Genomic DNA, 22,095 nt, shown 5'->3' on the forward strand with positions numbered 1-22,095 from the left:
GTACCTCATCATTTCATCACATCGTATTGGAGGAAAAATCAATGTTATTAACAGGATTTATGTTTAATAACAAGACATATGCGTATTTAAGATTACCATTCGGTTTAAGGAATAGTTGTGCTGTGTTAATACGAGCCTTAGACAGAAATTTAACGACTGAAGTGAAGGAATTCGTGAACTGTTATGTCGATGACTTGGTATTTGGCAGCAAGACATTTGAAGAACACGGTGAGAAATTGGAAAAATTATTATGTAACTTGTAGAGAACCGGATTTACGATTAATTTGGCAAAGTATAAATTCTGTCAAAATCAAGTACTTTTCGTTGGACATGTGATAGACGGGGAGGGAATAAAGCATAACCCTGTAAAGATAAAGGCCATTTGTGAATTCCCACGTCCTTCGAAGGTAAGACATGTTAGGCAATTCCTGGGAATGACTGGATTCTTTTCTGACCATTGTGAGGGTTATACCGAAGTAGCCGCACCGCTGCAGAACCTGTTAAAAGTAAACAGCAGGTGGAAATGGAACGAAGAGACTGAACAAGCTTTTATCAACATGAAAGAGCTAATGAAGCAAAGCATCAAACTAGGATACCCAGACTATGAGAAATAATTCTTTATCCAGGCAGACGCATCGAACGTTGGTATTGGAGCATGCTTATATATGAGGAAGCAAAGGAAGATCAGAAGCGGACGTATCTATGATTTATTAACAGAAATTTATGAAAACATGAGCGGCATTACACAACAACAGAGCTAGAACTTCTGGCTTTCGTACATGCGCTGCAGCAATAGAGACGAATCATTTACGGATATCCTGTGATCATAAGGCACTTATCGGATTGAAAGCAGTAATGGTAAGCGAGAGGGTAACCTGTTGTATCTTGTTCACGCAGCAATTCAACATAAAAATTGAGCATTGCAGTGGTAAAGAGAATATCTTGGCAGATGCATTAAGTCAAAATCCGGCAGACCAAGAAAAAAATATTTTACAAATTGTGTTAGATAATCAAGATGAGGAGTTGTTAAAGAAGTCAGAAAATCTGGAAGAATATCAAAATTCGGATGAAAAATTAAAGTCCATTATTAATAAATTAATGGATGAAACAGAATCGTTATTAAAAAGTACGAAATAGTGGGTGGCATACTGACGAAATATATGAATAATACCATGGATAAAAAAAGGATAGTTGTACCACAAGAGCTGCAACGGGGATTGATTTGGCATGCACGTAAAATAACAGGTCATGCGGAAATTGATAAGGTAATAGGTACTTTAACAGAAAAATTCATCTGGTCAGGACGAAGAAAATTGGTCAGGAACTTAGTAAAAACATGTGGCATGCCAGCGTGTTAAACATAACAATTCCATTAGTAGCCACCAGCCTATTGCCATTTTACCATCAAAGGTCAATGAAATCTATGCGATTGACATTTTTGGAAAGTTACCATCAGCCAAGAAAGGAAGAAGATATATATTGGTAGTAATCGATGTCTTCTCAAAATACATCTCTCTGCAGCCTATACAACGGGCAAATACAAAGCAGGTTCTACAATGTTTTGTAAATAAGGTTATACCTGAAATGGGAAAGCCCGACAAAATATTGACAGACAGGGGAACACAATTTTTCATCTATAATGTTCCGTGAGCAGATGAGAAATATGGGCATAAAGCATATACTATGTTCAGTATGACATCCCTCAGCTAATCCGGTGGAAAGATATATGAAAGAGATCGCAAAATTCTGTGGAATTTATTGTAGCCACTGTCGCTGGATATGGGTTGACGTACTTTAAACCACAGAGGGGAGCTTAAATAACACAGTTAACGAATCAATTGCCCAGATTCCGAATGTGGTACACAATAATAAATATCCACATAGAACATGGGATAATATACTCAGTATACCACTAGAAAAGAAGCCAAATGTTCAGGAAATCACCTGAATGGTACAGGAAAGGTTAAAATATCATTCAGAGAAAATACTTAAAAGGGTACGAAATAAAAGATTCCGCACACCATTTAAGAAGAACGACCTGGTATTGATTAGGAAAGTACCAATTTCAAACGCACCAGCAAAGATATGCGCAAAATTCATTCATACGATGGACCATAAAATTGAACAAACCTTTGGGAATAATGCATATCAGGTAGTGAATATGAACGGCAGATATATAAATATTCATAATGCAAGTAATATGAAGCCGTATTTCCAAGAAAGCAAGACCGATGAGGTGGAAAATAAATTGGAAATAACCAAAGATTAAGTACCAAGTGAATACAATGTTAAATCAGCTGATATGCATAAAGATATCCTCAGAGAAACCAAATAACATCATTTATAAAATAATAATAATAATAATAATAGTTGATATTATTCCATAGAGGAATAAAGATCTAACATTTAATGAAAGAAAGACAAAGAATTTACAGAAAATGCAAAGTCACATTTGTTAATCGAGTTTCGAAAAAGTAAATATATTGCAAGCAATATATTTATCCTGGCAGGGAATAACATGTGCTCGTTGCATTTTCGGACGTGTTCCAAAATGGCGCCTATGAAAGGTATAGACCACTCAGACACAAAAGAGTATACAACAAAGTCTTAACATTGGGATACAATAGGAGGTCATGATTAACTTGGAATGAATACATTTCAAAGGCATTGCAGAACGGAGCAAGGTCAAGAGAACTGTTTCTAAAAAAAACAAGTAAAATAGAATAGATTATTGTAAAAACTGACTTGAAAAACTGAACTCGAGGAGATAAGAAGCAAATTGCTGTTGCTCCCTAGAAGAAAGGAAAGTGTAAAAATTAGGCAGAAATTTTGAAGAAACATTCCTCACGAAACATATAGGCATACAAGGATTTTACTCTATCCACTCCCTAGCAAGAAAACCAACAGAAGGAAGGCCATCAGGAGGTGTATCTATCTACTACAAACCATGGATAGGACCCGTAAAGACCCTACATACAGAAGAAAATATAATTGCAAAAACAATGACGTTCACTGTAATAGGCATTTATATAAGCCCGAACACCGAGATAGAAGAAATAATGGAGCTCCTAACGCTTTCCTTCAGGAAAATTCCAAACACAGAAGAAAACGTCATACTAGCAGGAGATATGAACTGCAGACTAGACAAACCCGACACGAAATGTAGAGCTGTCCTCGCATTTCTTGATGAAGAAAATTTCAAATTAGTGAATGACCCAAAACATAAAACTTATTTTTCCCACAATGGAAGTAGCACCATCGACCTGGTATTCCATAAAGGAGACGTATACACATTCTAGAACAAAAGGGATTGTGGACTTCACCAGTAACCCCGCTGAGAAAACACATCCCCATACAGACCAAATTCTCACTCAAGATTCCAAAGAAAGTTATAACAACAAATGTAAAAATCACCGTATCCAGAAAGATAAATTTGGCAGAACTAGAGAGAGTATTAGGAAATGTAACTGAAGCAGAAAAGGCAATCAAGGAGAGTGATTTAAACAAAGCCCTAGCAATAATCAACAATATGCTAAAAGCAAGTATAACCCACAAACTGAACACAAGAAAAGCTCAACTGTGGTTCGACAAGGAGTGCTACACAGAAAGACAAATCACATTAAATGCGCTGCATAAAGCCAGGATGATGTCAAAACCAAAAGACCTTCAAATATACGGTGAAAAAAGAAAATATTACAAGAACCTACTAACACAAAAATGTACTCAATACATAGAGAAAGAAGGTGAAAAAACCACTGAAGAAGCAATAAAAGACCCATATGTAGCCATCAGACCCAGAAGATCATCAAGAACTAGGAACGTAGAAATAGGAACCTGGGAAACGCACTTCACTCATATTCTTAACAATGCAAGGAAACAGGCGGCGTACAAAATTGAATATGACAACCAGCTTGAAGCGATACCTCCCATCACCAAAGCAGAGGTGTTAGACACTATCAAAGCTAAAAAATGCAAAAAAGCCGCTGGACCGGACGGGTTTTATAATGAGCACATTAAAGAATCCGCGCAGCATCTAGCAGAAATATGGTCCAAACTGTTTAATAAATGCCTAGAATTAGGAAATATTCCCGATGAATGGAGAAAATCAACAATTATAACCCTCTATGCAGGGAAAGGTGAAACCAACGACCCAAACTCATACAGAGGAATCGCTCTAGAAAGCAATATCTTCAAGCTGTTAACAAGAATCCTAACCAACAGGATAGTTTAAGAAGTAGACTCCAAAATGTCAGAAGAGCAATTTGGATTTAGAAGAGAAAGAGGAACCCTGCATGCAATTCAAAACCTACTCAATGACATAGAAGCACAACGGCTTCACAAAGGAAAATTTTATGCAGTCTTCATAGACTATACAAAAGCCTTCGACATAATAGACAGGAAGAAACTAATGTCAAAACTGTGATTGGAAATACTCCCCTTACAGCTCTAATAAGAAATATTCTGACATACAACCAGATCACCATAGACGATGCGACCCATAAAACAAAGGAAATCACCCAAACTAATGGAGTGCTGCAAGGTGATCCACTCAGCCCCATACTATTCAATATTGCCACCGTGGATGTAACAAAAGCAATCAGAGAAAGAGCAAAGGATGCAGTGATCTACATATATGCAGACGACATGGTCCTAGGGTCAACAAAGAAGGAAGAGCTCCAACTCGCTTTCTCAGCGCTGGCTGAATGGGCAGGAAATAATAGTCTGAAAATAAACTGGACAAAAACTCAACATATGTTCTTTCGGAAAGGCGGACGAAATGCAGCAAACGACAACGTAGAATACGAAGACGGCAAAGTGGAAATAGTAAACTCATTCAGATACCTGGGAATAACCTTGCAGACTACTGGGACGTTCAGACTACACATAAAAGACAAAGCAGTTGCATCCAAGAAAGCCATGTACGACATCAACAATCTACAGCAGTTATCCTTAAAAACAGCTATGCGCCTATTTGACACAACGATCCTACCAGTACTCACCTATGGAATCCACTTTATATGGGAAAGACTAACAAAGAGAGACCTGGCCACCATAGAAGATGTCAACTACGATTGGCTCTTACGCACCTTACATGCCAATGGTGCATCTTTCTTCTTCTTTAGGCAAAATTCCTAAAGACCATAATGGGCATCTCAAAATACACGCGTTCCCGCCTAACATACGAACTAGCACGGGAACCCTTCCTTATTGAAGAACTGAGGATAAAACTACCACTGCTATCCACAACGAATGTAGAAGCACACCTAGCGGAGAGGCGGAAGAAGAGAGAAGAAATTCCGCTAGAGTTCTATAGCACAGATGCCATGTTGGATTGAAATTGGACGAACGCCAACCAGAAGCTAAGACATGTGATAATAAAACTAGCAGTACACGGGTACCACCACAAAATATGTAAAAATATGTCTTATCACGACCCAAATGAAAAATGTGAGTGTTCGCTGTGTGATCAGTTCTGTGATATATATCACATCACAAGATGTAAAAACAACAACAAATCTCTATGCGATTATAGCAAAGACTAAAACGGTCAATAATCTTTGTAATGCACATTTGTGCGCTTTTCTAATACTAATAATTTAAAAGAAAACGGCAAAACAACCTGCAGAAACACTGTGGAGGATATAAATTCAGCGAGTAATACGAGAATTTATTTAAATACGTATACTGATAGACTCAAGGCGGAAGATATGCGATACTTCGGAAATCATAAATTGGAAGCCACAAGAAAAGAAAAGGATAGGAATGAATTACTCCATCAGAAGGAAAATTGAGGAAGGAATTATATTTTAGAAAATAAATAATTTGAAATTGAAGATTTTCGTAAGATAAAACGAAAGATCTTACGTAGACTTAGAGAATTGGTTAATTATAACACAAGAGAAGACTAAGAGAATAGTTTAATAGAAATATTACTCTGAGAAGAATTATAATGAACATTTACTTCTCGATATTATTTGTTCTATCGGCAGTTATTCTGAGAAGATGATGACTTGCTAATCATCCAGATGGACCAACCTGGAGGGAGATATAATCCGAACAGCCGAACCTACCTAAGATGAAATGAGGAGTCCAGCCGAACCTCGAACCATGGCTAATGAACCAACGATGTGACGAGCAGGAGGAGAGCAATTGACGGCTGATATGATGAAAGACGAGCTAAGTGTTTACCATAAGTAATATAATTCTTAATTTAGCTAGGCATATGCATTAGAATAGAGTATTTTAATTGTGAAATATTTAAGAGTGCAAGTGAAACAGTGAAGTGATGCTAATGCTATATTAAGTTAGTGTATAATTAGATAGATATCTTATGGAGTATGACTATGTATGAAATAAGTGGATCAACATGGTAGTTGAGAATATGAGTAGGAGGTAAAGTCATCTAACAGCTGATTGCAAAGATGATCGTATGGAAAAGAATATCTATGAATCTCGCGAAACCATTCAGTCAAAGATAACGTCACAGGTGGATCGCATGTGAGAAGTAAAAGATAGAATCGAGTTATTCCTTGTAAAGTAATGTTGTTAAATGCACAAACACAGTATTTTAGGTTAAGCATCGTAATTTTGGTAGAGAATTGATCAATGTAAGGTAGTATTTACCTACAGAAGAATGTTATGTCTCAGTAGTTGCAATTAATATGAAGGAGGGTATGAATGATGAGAATAGATATTGAGAAGAATGAAATGGAATTAATTGAAGGTTTTATAAGGTAGTAAGAAGAAATATGAATTGATTTGAGTATGATAGTGTACGTTGTGGTAATAATGAGACATATATATGGGAGGCAAATGCTAAATATGAATAATATTGGATCAGTTAAACGATGCAAGCACAAGGAAAGAAATACATCGTGGGAGTGACATGAAATAAGGTATGAATGGTGAATATTCATATGTAGTTGAGATTTGAGAGGTGATGTAGTGTCGAATACAGCTGTTAATATGAAAATATATTAATCTTGTGATGTATTCTCGTAACTTATGTGAAGTGTAAGGTATGTTAAGATAATATAAGAGAAGCGACGCATATACATAGCACCGAGATATCATAACGTAGATACTTATTGAATTACTTGCACAGATGGTATATTACAGATAAATTTAACTAATGAATGCATATTGAGCCGTATAGCAGCAAATTAAGAATTATTTAGATAGAATAGTGAGATAGATTATTTTATATTTTGAGTATTAATTTATGATTCATGTTATAATTTTAAAAAAGGAGATTAGTAAAGTAGGAGCCATGATTTAAGAGGCAGTAGGGATGGAAACCTTAGCACATCAATCTTCATAATACAGTGCTTCGCCAATGATGTGATGTATTAACGAATTCAGATTTCGTGATTTTAAAATTTATAGATTATAAGGAGGGATCCCAAATTTTTCTTTATTATGATGTAATTGTGACACAGTGATGCATGTGAATGACTGGATTAATTTTTCAAAGATGATTATCGACTGAAACTGTGTTCAACATCAGAAGGGGTAATGGGGGCGCAATTCAATTTCACAATATCGGCTGGGGTTTAACCCAATGTTAATTTTACACTTAAACCTCCACACAGCATTGCAGCAACCTTTGTCATTTCTTCATATCCAGGGTTCTTTGAAAGTACAGTGGTCATCTTCATGTTTGCTACATCTGCAACTTTACCTGTACCATGATTTAGTTGTTCCACGATTTTATTCGCAATTTCACAACTTTCAGAAAGTGAGAGATGCGAGTTTTGGAGCCTTTTCAGTGTTTTTGTGATGCATGAAAAATTATGCTGAATGTAACATAAGTCATTTCTCACACCTGTATCGCAGACAACTGTTTTCGTGGCTTCAATTGAGGCTGCATCTTCAGAGTCCATGGCATGCAGAACGTTCTTAATACAGTCTATATATTCAACATAATATTAAACTGCTTGCAGCCACGTACTCCATCTAATTAGAATCAGCTTAGGCGGCAATGGAATCTCTTTGTACATTTCTTGCAAAAGATGAACTCTTCTGTGGGCTTTGAGAAAAACTTTTTTCACAGAGGAAATCAATAAATCTACTTTGGGGTAACTGCCTCTTACCACTTCTGCCACATGATGAAAGGCATGTGCTACACATGTTAAATGAGTCATCTTAGGATATACAACACACAATGCTTCTCTGGCTTTGATCATATAAGATGCGGCATCGCTAATAAAAAGTAACACTTTATTATACTAAACGCCCTGTGGCCAGAGGATACCCATAGCCTCATTGAACAGTTTTGCTATAGTTTTGTTATCGCACTTTTCTAGAACATTACAGTGTAAGAAAATCCATTTATAATAATCTTTGCTTAATAAACTAATGATTATGTTGCCAATGAGCCTACCTTCTTTGTCTGTTGTCTCATCAATGGAAACTCAAATTGGACCGTCTTTAATCTCTTGCCATATCTTCCGAACAGTTTCATCGTATATGACTGAATAGTACGTTTTTCTGAACGTTGACTCATCTGGGATGGATCGTTTAGTATATTTCTCAAGGAATTCCCTGAAGCACTCATTATTCAGTTTGAAGAGAGGTATGTCAGCAGAGATGAGAGCACGGCAGAGATTGGTGTTGTACTCGGACGTTACAATGGAAGTTGCTGGTTGTGTCAGAAACAACTGTCTCTGCTTGGAATCTCGTTGTTTGTTAGCCTGGTGTTTATTGGTTGAAGCGTGCTGTTGCACAAGGAACCTTTGAGTAGATGTCTCTGTACAATGACACAAATGACAAAATAATATCTTACTGTCAGTTGATAAACCATCTTTAAATTCGTACGTAACTTTTCAATTTTAAACTAGTTGATTGAGCTACTTTAGGCATATTGTAACAACGTTAATATCTTCAATGAATATCAATATACAACCGCACATACTGAATGTACAAGAACACTATGATCCGTCTCCCTGCTAATTCAAACTGTGAATGACTGGTAGTGAACTAGATGGAGTTATGAAGCAATCAAAGGGAATGCCCAAATTACGAACTAATCCGGAAACCACTAGCACATTGTCGATGAATGAGATTTCCCTAGTTATGAAATTATGGCACAGACACAGTCAATGTTATTGTAATGCAGTTTATCAATGCTGTAAGTGTGATTCAAATAATTACGGTACTGACCGGCTGATCTCCACCACTTCCGGGCTCAACCTCTCTCTTTCTTCGCACCACTTTATCAGCTTATTTTATCAGCCCAGACATGAACAGGTGTGATAATGACCTGTACACCAGTTAAAATCTTAATTTTTCGAATATAGATTTTCAATTTATTTCTCCATTATTGAGGGGACTGCTAATATTATATAATTTAATACTTTTTAGCCAAAATATGGACTATATTGATTTTAATGACGAAGAGTATGGAACATATGTGCTAAACTCCAAAATATGGAAAATTAATACTCCATTTTTCAACTACACATGTCGTGATTCATAAAGATAATTCAAAATATAATTAATTTTAGCTTCCTAAAGAGATATGTATTTACATATAAATCCGTTCCCTGCTGATGACTATTGTGAAGATACAGATAGAACCTTCTTTGACATTCCAATGCTCTTGAATTGCCCTTACACTATTTAAAGCAATACACTGCCAACAGACATGTTGCTTATGGGATACTGGTGCAATATCGCATCATCTAGCAAATTTAATATAGTTAATTATGCCGAAAGAAGATTACAGACTTTTTCCAGTTAAGTGAAAGTTACTGTGTTTTCATACAATTGTGAAAGTTACATTTAAGATGAAAGCATTATTATAAAATACACTTATATACAGCAAAATACACTAACAACATTTTTATGCAACAAAAGTTCTATTTCACTAAATGTTAGCTTAAAATTTGTAGTTGTTTTAAGTACAGTGCTGTAATTAAATCCTTCTCTACATTGTTAGGTGGATTTTAATTTTTGTTGTAGATTACAGATTCAGTTCCTATTATCAGAAATTTTGAATTATTGGGTTGAAAAATACCAGGGTTCTAATGAAGTTTGGTTGTGTGTCATGAAATGACTGGGTTCAAGTTTTGTCAAGCTTTTGTAGTGCCCATTGTCATCTTTTTAGTCCTTCCTTTTCTCAGAGGGTTGGAACTCCTTTTTACTCTTCTGACTAGAGTTAAAAGGAGAAGGTTTAACTTTCCCTTGAAACAATAATCTATTCAGGAGATAGTAGGTTCGAACCCCACTGTCGGCAGCCCTGAAGATGGTTTTCCATGGATTCCCATCTTTATACCAGGCAAATGGTGGGGCTGAACCTTAATTAAGACCACGGCCGCTCCCTTCCCACTCCTAGCCCTTTCCTGTCCCATCGTCGCCTTAAGACCTGTGTCGGTTGGATATAATAAAACTTGTAAAAAAACAACAATAATCACCAGCAGTGACATGTACTAAGAATGTATCTATGGGATATTATTTGAATGGTCAATATTTAAGACATTGATCTGAGATTACTGCTAATTATCTATTGAACTTGTTTTAAGAGTAATAATGCATGTATTTTGCAGGTTTGTGTGTCCAAAATAATGGAGGAGCTTGTGTTTATTAAATGTGAGCCAAAATGGCCTTCAGATACAGAAGAAGGACTCTCTAATTTTGTAAGTGGACTCTCATATTCCTGTAATACATGATTGGATGTAAGTCACTGTGTGCACAGAACTGTTAGGACTAGGTTTTGTATCAAATTCTTGAAAATACTATAAAAGGAATATACACTGATGTTTCTTAGTTCTAGAGAACACATATGACAAAGTGAAAAGGTACTGGTCATAATCTGGGATTTTGGGATTAAGTGTAGGTTATTACAGGCAATCAAAGGTATTTATGCTGGCAATCAGGCCACTGAGAATTAATGACATAATGAGTTCTTAGTTCAAAGCTGTTACTGGGCTTAGACAAGGCTTTTATCTTTTGTCCTGTTGCATAATATACATGAATCACATACAAAATTATTTTTAAAAACAGGGAGGGATTAAGTTGAATGGGTATGATATGAGCATTTTGTCTACGCTAATTACTTGATCTTAATGGCAGGTGGTGCTGAAATTTTGCAGTGGATCTTAGATGTGGGAAATAAGGGCAGTGAGTGTGGTGCAAAGACTAGCTATTGGCTATGTCACATCGATACAGATAGGTCTTATGGTGACGATGGGAGAGGAAAGGGCTAGGACTGGGAAGGAAGCAACCTTGGCCTTAGTTAAGGTACAGCCCCAGCATTTGCCTTGTAATGGTTCAAATCCCATTACAAAGTGATACCTGTATTATTATTATTGTTGTTATTATTATTATTATTATTATTATTATTATTATTATTATTATTATTATTATTTCGTCTGTGCTATCATTATTATTATTGTATTATTATTATTATTATTATTATTATTATTATTATTATTATGTGCGTACAATTATTATTTTATCTGTGATATTATTACTATTGTAATTATCATTCTTATTCAATTCAATTCTGCAATGCTTGTCGCTTGCATGATTGTAGTTAAATGTATGCATATATGTATGTGTAGTATAACACTCAAGACATGTACAGTGAGAATTGTTATGTATCAGATGTTGGATGCAGAGTCATCGCCACGTCATGGCTACATCATCGTATTTAGCACTGCGCTCACTGCTGGGAGAGACCTACTGGGAGCCCCAGGGAATTTCACCATTACATGTAATATCTGTCGCGAGGTGGGAGTAAATAATAGTTATTTCTGGAGATTACGTTGGTGCATCAACCAACGTCTATAAAAGGTGGCTGTATCTTGTAGCATCAGTCATTATTCAATTGGAGGCAGAGACCTAAGTCGGTCAGTCAATGACAGTCAACGAGTGTGAATGAGATGGAGAAGGCTCAGTGAACCATTAGTCTTTGGTCATTGGGAGAGTGAGGCCAAAGTTAGTCGGTCACTTAGTTGAAGATACGGACGCAAAGGATTACCGTGGAGTCATAGAAGGATACCACTTGCAATGAAGTAATACCATCCAGACTTACAAAGAAGTCATATGATATGGAGAAGAAGCAGTCACAGGGATACATCACAAATTAGGCGTGACACATCTACAGTAAATACCAGATCTAAGGAATACGTCATAATTACACTCAAAGTGTTGAAGGTACAGTCAAGTGAAACAGTGAGGGATTTATTTTGTATAAATTGTTAAATATCTCCTCAAGAAGAATTCAAATTCATGCCTAGTTTCTTTTAGTTGCAATGTCATAATGTCATATTCTCATCTGTTTTGATCGCAGCTGTTCTCACTATTTTATTGAAATTATTTAAAGAATATATTTTCTTCTATCAAATGAATTCGTAGCATTATTTCAATGACAGTAAAATATCTTAACCTCAAAATTAATGGGGGAACCGAATGCCAATCTCCTTTTCTCAGAACTTATATGGTATGTTGTCAAAAGTAAGCTTATTACCCCACACCCTGTTAGTATTAAAAATTTACAGCCTGGTGTGAAAATGGGAAACCATGGAAAATCATTTTCAGGGCTGCCGACAGTGGGGTTCGAACACACTATCTCCCAAATACTGGATACTGGCCGCAATTAAGCGACTGCATTTATGAAGGCTGTAATCTTTCACCTTTGCTGTTTGTAGTTTACATAGATCATATGCTGAAAGGTATAAAATGGCAGGGAGGGATTCAGTTAGGTGGAAATGTAGTAAGCAGCCTGGCCTATGCTGACGACTTGGTCTTAATGGCAGACTGTGCCGAAAGCCTGCAGTCTAACATCTTGGAACTTGAAAATAGGTGCAATGAGTATGGTATGAAAATTAGCCTCTCGAAGACTAAATTGATGTCAGTAGGTAAGAAATCCAACAGAATTGAATGCCAGATTGGTGATACAAAGCTAGAACAGGTCGATAATTTCAAGTATTTAGGTTGTGTGTTTTTCCAGGATGGTAATATAGAAAGTGAGATTGAATCAAGGTGTAGTAAAGCTAATTGCAGTGAGCTCGCAGTTGCGATCAGCAGTATTCTGTAAGAAGGAAGTCAGCTCCCAGACGAAACTATCTTTACATCGGTCTGTTTTCAGACCAACTTTGCTTTATGGGAGCGAAAGCTGGGTGGACTCAGGATATCTTACTCATAAGTTAGAAGTAACAGACATGAAAGTAGCAAGAATGATTGCTGGTACAAACAGGTGGGAACAATGGCAGGAGGGAACTCGGAATGAGGAGATAAAGGCCAATTTAGGAATGAACTCGATGGATGAAGCTGTACACATAAACCGGCTTCGGTGGTGGGGTCATGTGAGGCGAATGGAGGAGGATAGGTTACCTAGGAGAATAATGGACTCTGTTATGGAGGGTAAGAGAAGTAGAGGGAGACCAAGACGACGATGGTTAGACTCTGTTTCTAACGATTTAAAGATAAGAGGTATAGAACTAAATGAGGCCACAACACTAATTGCAAATCGAGGATTGTGGCGACGTTTAGTAAATTCACAGAGGCTTGCAGACTGAACGCTGAAAGGCATAACAGTCTATAATGATAATGTATGTATGTATGTATGTATGTATGTATGTATTTATGGAGCTCGGTGGTGCAAAGACTAAAATGTTATCAGTTGCAAAGGGACCCAGGAGGATTGAATATGAAACTGGATAACTTGGATCATTTCAAGTACTTAGGATGCATCAGTGAGCTGGCAGCTGTGATCGGTGGTATCTGTAAGAAGAAAGTAAGCTTCCATATGAAATTATATTTACTTCACTGTCCTTCAGAGCAACTTTGTTGTATTGGAGTGAAAGATGGCTTCATGATATCTAATTCATAAACTCTTATTAACCCATTCACTGCCAAACCCGTATATATACATTATTTGTAACCTTTACTACAGTGGTTATACAAAACAAAGCACTAAACACATAAAGGGGGGGGAGGTGCCTTTACACCATACCAAAAAACTTCGCACACAGTTGAACATCAGTTGGAACTACTCGGATCTCTGCCAACAACAACATGCGCAAAAATATCAGTAGGGCCAACTAGTGGATAATAAACCAGGAAGGTGGAAGGAACTAGGACTTACTGAGGGCATGGACATGGCTTAGTTTGCAGACTCCGAAATGATCAACCGTGATCCTTAAATTTAAAAATATTATTTACAAAAGGATTTTACAAATACATTCCGAACAAAATCCTTCAAATTGCAATTTACGAACTATATGCTCTGTGGTACACATAACTTAAAGCTTCTTTGATAATAATACCTTCGTACAAGTTCAACATTTCAAACCAGCTATACATCTAGTTACAAATCCAGTTGTACAATGCAATTTACAGTGAAGTAAATGTACTGTCCAAAACTCTAGTGTACATCAAGAGACACTGAACTACCAGTGAAAACCGCAAGGTAAATATATTAAACTACAATCTACATATTTAGTGAAACAAGAAAAGGGAATGCCTCGAAAACAAACACACAAGCCCAGCTGAAAAGCTAAGGCGTCATAAATAATTTGGCGAATCTAGGTTAGGCTAGGACAAAATAGCAACCGAACATTACGGAAATTTTAGCCGCAACGGAATGAAAGAGTTCTTACCCGAAGGTGGCCCATTCTGGTAGCGATGCACCTCACACAACGTAAAACTTCAGACAGACCAAGACAGACTAAGGCAGACCAGGCCAAGACAAGACCAAGACCAGACTAGTCAGGACCAGACAAGATGACGAAATGCTGCCTCGCACTCTATATAAAGGTAAACCCTTACCTTGGAGGAGCCGATCAGAATGCATGAGTTCGCCTATCGCCACCTAGATCCACCAATCACAACTCCTACTTTCAGTCGTGAACTTTAACTAAGTTTCTCGAATACGCACTTTTGCGAATCTTCCATTTCCAGAATAGTTAGAAAATGCCTTCTAGAACACATAACCAACAAAAGGCAACACACACTGTTCAAAAATTCATGTAACAATTTTCTAGATACTTCCAGTAAGTACAGAACTGAAATCTACTATTTACAAATACATATGTTACAAATATTACACTGTACAGGTTAGGTCGTTACAAATAAAATATTATCACCACATTTTATAAATAAAGTCTTCAATAAACACTTCCACTACATTGTTCACCCGTGACATTATAATAATGTCCAATAACGGACCATTTATATTGGTATTATAAATTTACTCATTCGGAACAAATATTTCAGATTCCCTATGGGAATCAACATATATATCAAACCCATATATATACATTTTTGTGCAGTGTGTACTTCACTGATCTCACAAATGAACGCGATATAGTGACATGCTTTGAGATTCCTCGGAAATACTAAAAGAAGTTCTGTATTGTAGATATACCACTCCATTTCGCATATTTTGAAAGCGATGGTGTTATTTCAGCCTCGTTGGAGTCGAACATCTTTCCCTGTAACGTGTAGCCATCATGGCGTCTTGAAGTATACATTCATCTCTTGTTGATGAAGAGATTGAATATTTCCTCACAAATAGTGATTCTGGAGAGCTATATTTTGATAATGAAGATGGAGAATATCTAAGCGGCGATATTGAACTATAAGAAAGTGTGAGACAAAGTAGTAATGATGAGTCTAATGCGGAATTGCCTCCCCTTCCTCAGATAAATTATTTTTTCTCCAAATGTAAATGATTCAGATTATATCTGTTCTTGGATCAACATTTTATATTATATTTCAGTAATAGCATCACCAAGCGGAGTAGCCGTGCGTATTAACATGCTACGGCTATGGAGCAGAGCTCTGCACTCAGCAGGAGAGTGGGTTCAAACCTCACCGTCAGCTGTCTTGAGAATTTCTTTTCTTTGTGGTTTCGCTTTCGTACTCCCAAGCAAATGCCGGGACAGTTCCTATTCCTAAGCCACAGCCGATTTTCTTCCACTTCTGTACCCAGTTTGATTCACCATCATTCATTTCATATTCATAATTTTCTCAACTGAGGTTTGCGTCGGGAAGGGTATCCGGTCGTAAAAATATCTGGTAAAATATAATCTCACTTCATCCCCCGATATCGTATTTGGCTGCAGGGCTAAGGCGACAATATGCATTCCATTAATAGTATCAGTAAATATGTATCTGTCAAAGTGCTTCTTCCTTAAAAAAAAACCGGCCCACAGGGCTCAGCTGGTCATCAAAACTCAGCAGTGAAAAGGTTAATCACAATGAAAGTAGCAACAATGATTATACTTAGAGGTAGGAAGGTACATGGAAGGCTATCTCTATACATGGATGGCTGGTAGCTTGGGTAGCAGTAAACCGAATAGAAGATGACTGGCAGCGAGTGCACGGTGCAGTAGAGCGCTTGCTTTGTTTGTTTAGTTCCTTCGAGCATACAAACAGATAGAGAGGTCGTTCCCTATGTTTCTACCGGTCAAGCATGGTGCCAACAACAAGCTCTGAGCGATCCGCTGATGTAGGACAAAACAAGGCGTTCTTCCATAAGAAGAGCATTACGGAGTATTTTTAAATCCTGATTTAAGCATGCTCCTTATGATTAACTGATTTAAACTTCTTTCTTTCCTGTTTGTATGAAAAGTGTTAAGTATCACTGTATATGTGTAATATTAGGATGCGTTTACATATCACTTAAGCATTACGGTGGCGTGATTAGGCCTTACATGGTTATCACAATAATTACCAGTTTTCTATACACTAAAACGATGCACTATGAACTCTACACTATAAATCACACGTTTACAAAGGAATTAAGTGGAACACATCAATGAAAAATCACTAGTTTAGATATTTCACTCACTGAATTAAAACCACGCACCGGCCCTGCGGTGTAGGTGTAGGGTGCCTGCCTCTTACCCGGAGGCCCCGGGTTCGATTCCTGGCCAGGTCAGGGATTTTTACCTGCATCTGAGGGCTGCTTCGAGGTCCACTCAGCCTACGTGATAATAATTGAGGAGCTATCTGACGGTGAGATGGTGGCCCCGGTCTAGAAAGCCAAGAATAACGGAGGAGACGTTCCGTCGTACTGACCACATGGCACCTCGTAATCTGCAGGCCTTCGGGTTGAGCAGCGGTCACTTGGTAGGCCATGGCCCTTTGGAGCTGTTGCGCCACGGAGGGGAATTGAAACTACATGTTAGTTCTGCATGGAGCCATGCTTGTACTATTACGATTAACGCAAATACCAATTCCTAAATGTAAATAATACAAATACGGTACAAAATGTGTTTAAGCTATCAAGTATACATGTGTGGCAGATATAAATCGAGTACTATTTGAAAATATTTTCTAACATAACGTAATTGTATTGATTACGTAGTAACCAAGTGACTGTCAGCATGCCCAGGTGTACTTTGTACCAGTCGTACTGGCAATTACTGGTACAAGTAAACAAGAACAAGAGATAGCAAAAATCCATGAAAAACATTAAAAGGAAATAGCAAATACTCACCAAAGTTCAGTAATGGCCCATAAATCAGAGGCAACTAGATCATAACTAAAAGAGCACGGTAGTAAATATCGGAAAACATGAAATAAAAACGCTGTGGAGTTAAAAAAAAAACCCTAGATTATTTAATTACTGTGATTAAAGACGTTGTAACATCTACAAGCTATTGAAGATACCAAATGAATGAATGGTCACTAGGATAAGTATAAATAACAAGATTGGGTGCCACCTGCAAAACAATTGCAGGAATAATTAATTCTATAGAGCCATGAGCAACTCCCTCTCCCAAGGCGACGGTCATCAGATTGACGAAGCTCCAGACTTACTTTACAACCGTACCTGTTGTTGTTTACCCCTGAAATTAAATTTGGGTAGCATGCCAGGTTCATCCTTACTCCACCAATAAAATATTTACCACGAATTTCACTACAACAATTTACTCCCAAAACGATATTAAAGCAAAACATAAACCAACAATTCTCATCACGTGATGAAACCAGTATAAACCTACACAAACAACATCTACAAACTATACACCACAACTGTACATAATTCTGAAGGCCAAGCTTCAAACTGATTATCCTACTGGTATGAAGTTTGTCCCTTCCTAACCTTAAATATTAGCACAATGGCATCATCACCATGGACTCTTACCACATGTCATAACTGTACAAAAAAACAAACCCAGCCACCTCACTATACTCTGTTACTAAGCCCTAAACATCCACAATGTAAAATGTCTGCTGCGGGATTAATAAATAACGACAAGCATGTCGTATTATTCAAGGAATGAGCAAGTAATAAACACTTCGGCTACGTCGTAATTAGTTCTGTGCACCACATATTGCCTCCAAATTACACATATAACAGACTGTGCACAGTGTGCATTTCCTCGGCAAGGAATGCATAGCCTTACTCACAAAAGAACACCGTGTAGCATCTTCCACCAACTGCTTACCATGAATGTGAATTAACAAGTAATGCACTCGTCATGACTTTGTAATTGTGCAGTAATGCACCTGTGAAGAATTCGTACAGCATAGACTTCGCAGTGGCAATCGTCTTCAACAGCAACTTCAGTATCAGTGATCTGTAGGCCTAACCGCAAACTCGTGCACATTAAAAGTAAACTTGTAGCATGCACGCACAATATGTTTTGTCCATCACTCCATAACAAGAGAGCTGAGAAATTCGTTGCACGCGCACACATATATAGGCTCGCTCCATGTGGCGTAGCGTCTACTGAAATCCACAGGAAACAACACTACCACTGCCACATCTTCAAGCGTCTCTTGGTCAATGCAACCTCGTTCAAAAATCAGAGCTTACAAATTGGTTACCAAGCTGCCGATCCGCAAATGGCGAACTAGCAAGTTTGTCCACATTGATGAATTATCATCTTCAACATCCACTTCCTGGTCTAAGCCCGGGTTTCTAAACCACATATTGTAACACTTCCGACTGACTTCAACCGTCTTTCCCGATATAGCCACTGTTTTCTGTGTTGCACAATTCTTGGGCTACCTACACTGCCATGCCATGTGCAGACACTTACACAAATTAAAGTTAAACATATACAAAATTCCCTACTACAAATTCTTCTTATCATATTATGTTTTTACATTATAAATGAACAAAATTACATGATTTTCATGACTTCAATATTATGAATTATTTCACGAAAAATTCCTAAACTAAAATTTTGAGGATCGTACTTTCGTACGGTTACAACGTTTACATATGATAGTAAAACAAACTGATAAAAATGAAGAGGTGCACCTTGACAAAACCCATGAAATTAATTACCTAAATGGTAAATTGATTAAACAAAATATATCTTGATCTAAAATAACAATTAATAAATCGATTAACTAACTAAATTTTAATTGAAAACAAGAATACCTTGAAACGAGAGACGCCCTCTAAACTAAGAAAATAACTTAAAAGGTAAACTTGAAACCAGGTCAGTTACTGGATAATAATTATTTGCAGTAATGTCCATGGACTAATTTTACTGCCCGCCAAAGGGGCTCAAACTTACACGGATTTACTTGTATATTAATAATTTAAAACAAAAATTCTTTCTTCAGGAATAATTTGTACATAAAGAGAAAACACGTTAAAATGAGACCGCGAGATTCTCCCCTGAACAGGATCACGATAAGCGCAACTTGAAATTAAATAACTTGCATAGTAAGCATATTCCAAAACCAAAGGCGCCCACCAAAATTTAGAATTCAGTCAAATTTTATCAGAACAAGCAGCCCAAATCATAACAGAGCATGAACACATAAAAGCAGATCGGCATAAAGCACCAGGCAGCACAATCCACCAAGGAAAATTTTCCACAATTAAATCATGAATCAACTAAGGAGAGGGAAGAAGAGCCGACAGCATCCAACTTAATAACACGCTCGTCACAAAATCAATCAATCCTCCCCAAAACATTAACAATAATCATCCAAACAATAGTTCCCCTAGGCGACGGTTGCCATGGAAACATCAACAAGAGTTAGCGTTACCGAAGCAAAAGGAAGAATATACCAAAGGAAAACAAAGACAGAAAAGATCAAATTAAAACAGAACTAGACTCTGATCCAAGGAGATAATCTCGCGATCTCAAACCTTTTAAAAGATGTGTTTACTTGGCTAAATTTTATTTACTCTAATCTTCTTTAACTTAACCCAAAACAAATTAATCTATAAGTCCGAATAACATTTTGCCGAAAGAAATAAATTTTACTCGCACACATAGTCGTTTTACACAGTACAGTCAGTAGGCCGAAATTTTTTCATGTCGTTAAATTTTCAAGTTCATTCAAAATGAAGGTCTACCAGAAATGGTAATCGTAGAACAGACCAAGATCTGCCAATTTAATTAAGGTTTTTGAGACAATGAAATCCAACTCCCAGGGAAAAGCAAAATATAAATATCTTGTAGGTAGACTTTTTCACCATCAGTAGAAAGCTAACGCATGGCGTCATACTTACATACACTGAAATAAGTAGGATAAATAGCGGATGTCCACTCTAGGTAATAAGATAATGATAATTTTAAAAGATAAAACACTTCAGGGCCTTAGCCCATATCCTTTAAATTTTATCCACGTTTGTTCCGATGAGGAGAGGCTCTTTCAGAGAGCCCACGCGCTAAGCTTCTAGCCATCTTGGAGCTTGACAATCGACTGAACTCACGCCAGCAAGGCGATGTCCAGCAATAGAGCATAGGATAGCCAACGGACCATAGAGGCTCGCTCTCCAGCTGGCCCGCCATTAGACCAGTAGACAAGAGACATGAGATCAGAAAATAAATAGTAAAACGCATCGTATATAAACGATGACGGAGAAGATGCAGTTACAATTAGCGACCTAAGTCGCACAGGAAATAAAATTAAAACGGAATTGGAATAAGATTCCAAAATGATACAAATTTCAAAGGTGAGTCACCCAGGCCAGAACTGTTGGGGAGAAAGGCTAAAAACGTGTCCCCACTTCTATGGCGAATATGCCGCGAAATACTTAAATATCCTAAATATCCAGCAAAAAACACACAGTAAACTATCATTATGCCATTACAGGAGAAGTGGGTGTGGTTCTGGGCTTTTAAATGCCCTGCGGGCTCATATTATAAATGGCTTCTACAAGCAGGAATTACTAAAATAAAAACTTTTTCTGAAAGAGGAAGAATTGGGCTATTTTTGTATGAATAAAAAGAAAAACAGAGTTTTTGGCTCAAAATAGGAAAAATTCAGTCATACCTCCCCTTAAGAATGCATAATTTCGTAGCATACATGTATACAATTTACAGCACTGTTTCCAGAAACTGTTTTTCACTCGTATTGTGTAACCGATCACTAATTGCATGTATTCAGCACCTAAGTTAATATTTGTCGGTCGTTATTATACACTCATTTTTATTGCTATCCCTGAGATTTACTGACCTCGGAATGACGTGTCAGTGTTCTCAATGTCCTTATGCTTTGAGTAAACATGTCCCTATATTTTTAATTATTCCAATGCGCCATTAAGTGCGATTTTAAATTATATTATCATTGTTTCCCCATAAGGAGAGCTCTAGGATGGGTACGTCAACATGGCGGACTGCACGCTCAACTTGGCGTACTTTCTCCTGTAGCGGAGAGCTGCCATCAGCGATCCATGTATAGAGATCAGTGAGGCTATGCTAAGAATAGTGGAAATGGTTGTAGTGGTGCTTATAAACTAGCATCTCTCCATATCATGTTTATCTTCAGTCTCATCTCATCATTCAGATTGCTGTTACTCTGCAGATGAGATACCTGGTACCTAAAGGAGGTAAATTTATTTTAATCCCCATCACTGGGGTGAAAAGTTTCATCATCCAGATTGATGCCCATGATTGCATTCTTCCTGGTGTTAAGAAGAGGAGCATATTGGAAATCACTGGACTTTATTTTGGATATCCAACCAACTTGTTGATACTTGGGAGAAGAATGTCATCAGCATGAAGGAGTGTGCATGGAAGCTAAGTATAAGTAATTCATGGTTGTATACATTAAAAGAATGAAGATTATTGATGAGAGTGTTGATCCTCGATGCGCATCAATTATAGGAAACCTGTGGGAGAAGGTGACTGAGCCGATAGTGACCTTCTAGAAGGAACATTC

The 22,095-nt window shown here is 37.3% G+C and overlaps 1 protein-coding gene across 6 annotated transcripts in view; it reads left to right on the plus strand.

Annotated features, from left to right (window-relative positions):
- Window positions 1-22,095, plus strand: part of LOC136879064 (gastrula zinc finger protein XlCGF49.1) — a 253,540-nt gene that overhangs the window by 30,771 nt on the left and 200,674 nt on the right. For all 6 annotated transcript variants that reach the window (XM_067152811.2, XM_067152810.2, XM_068228942.1 and 3 more), the window contains exon 2: window positions 10,548-10,637. In XM_067152811.2, coding sequence (XP_067008912.1) covers window positions 10,566-10,637 — 72 coding nt within the window. In that variant the 5' untranslated portion in view covers window positions 10,548-10,565. The remainder of the gene's footprint in view (window positions 1-10,547; window positions 10,638-22,095) is intronic.

Source organism: Anabrus simplex, chromosome 8 (genome assembly GCF_040414725.1).
Source record: "Anabrus simplex isolate iqAnaSimp1 chromosome 8, ASM4041472v1, whole genome shotgun sequence".
NCBI lineage: Eukaryota > Metazoa > Arthropoda > Insecta > Orthoptera > Tettigoniidae > Anabrus > Anabrus simplex.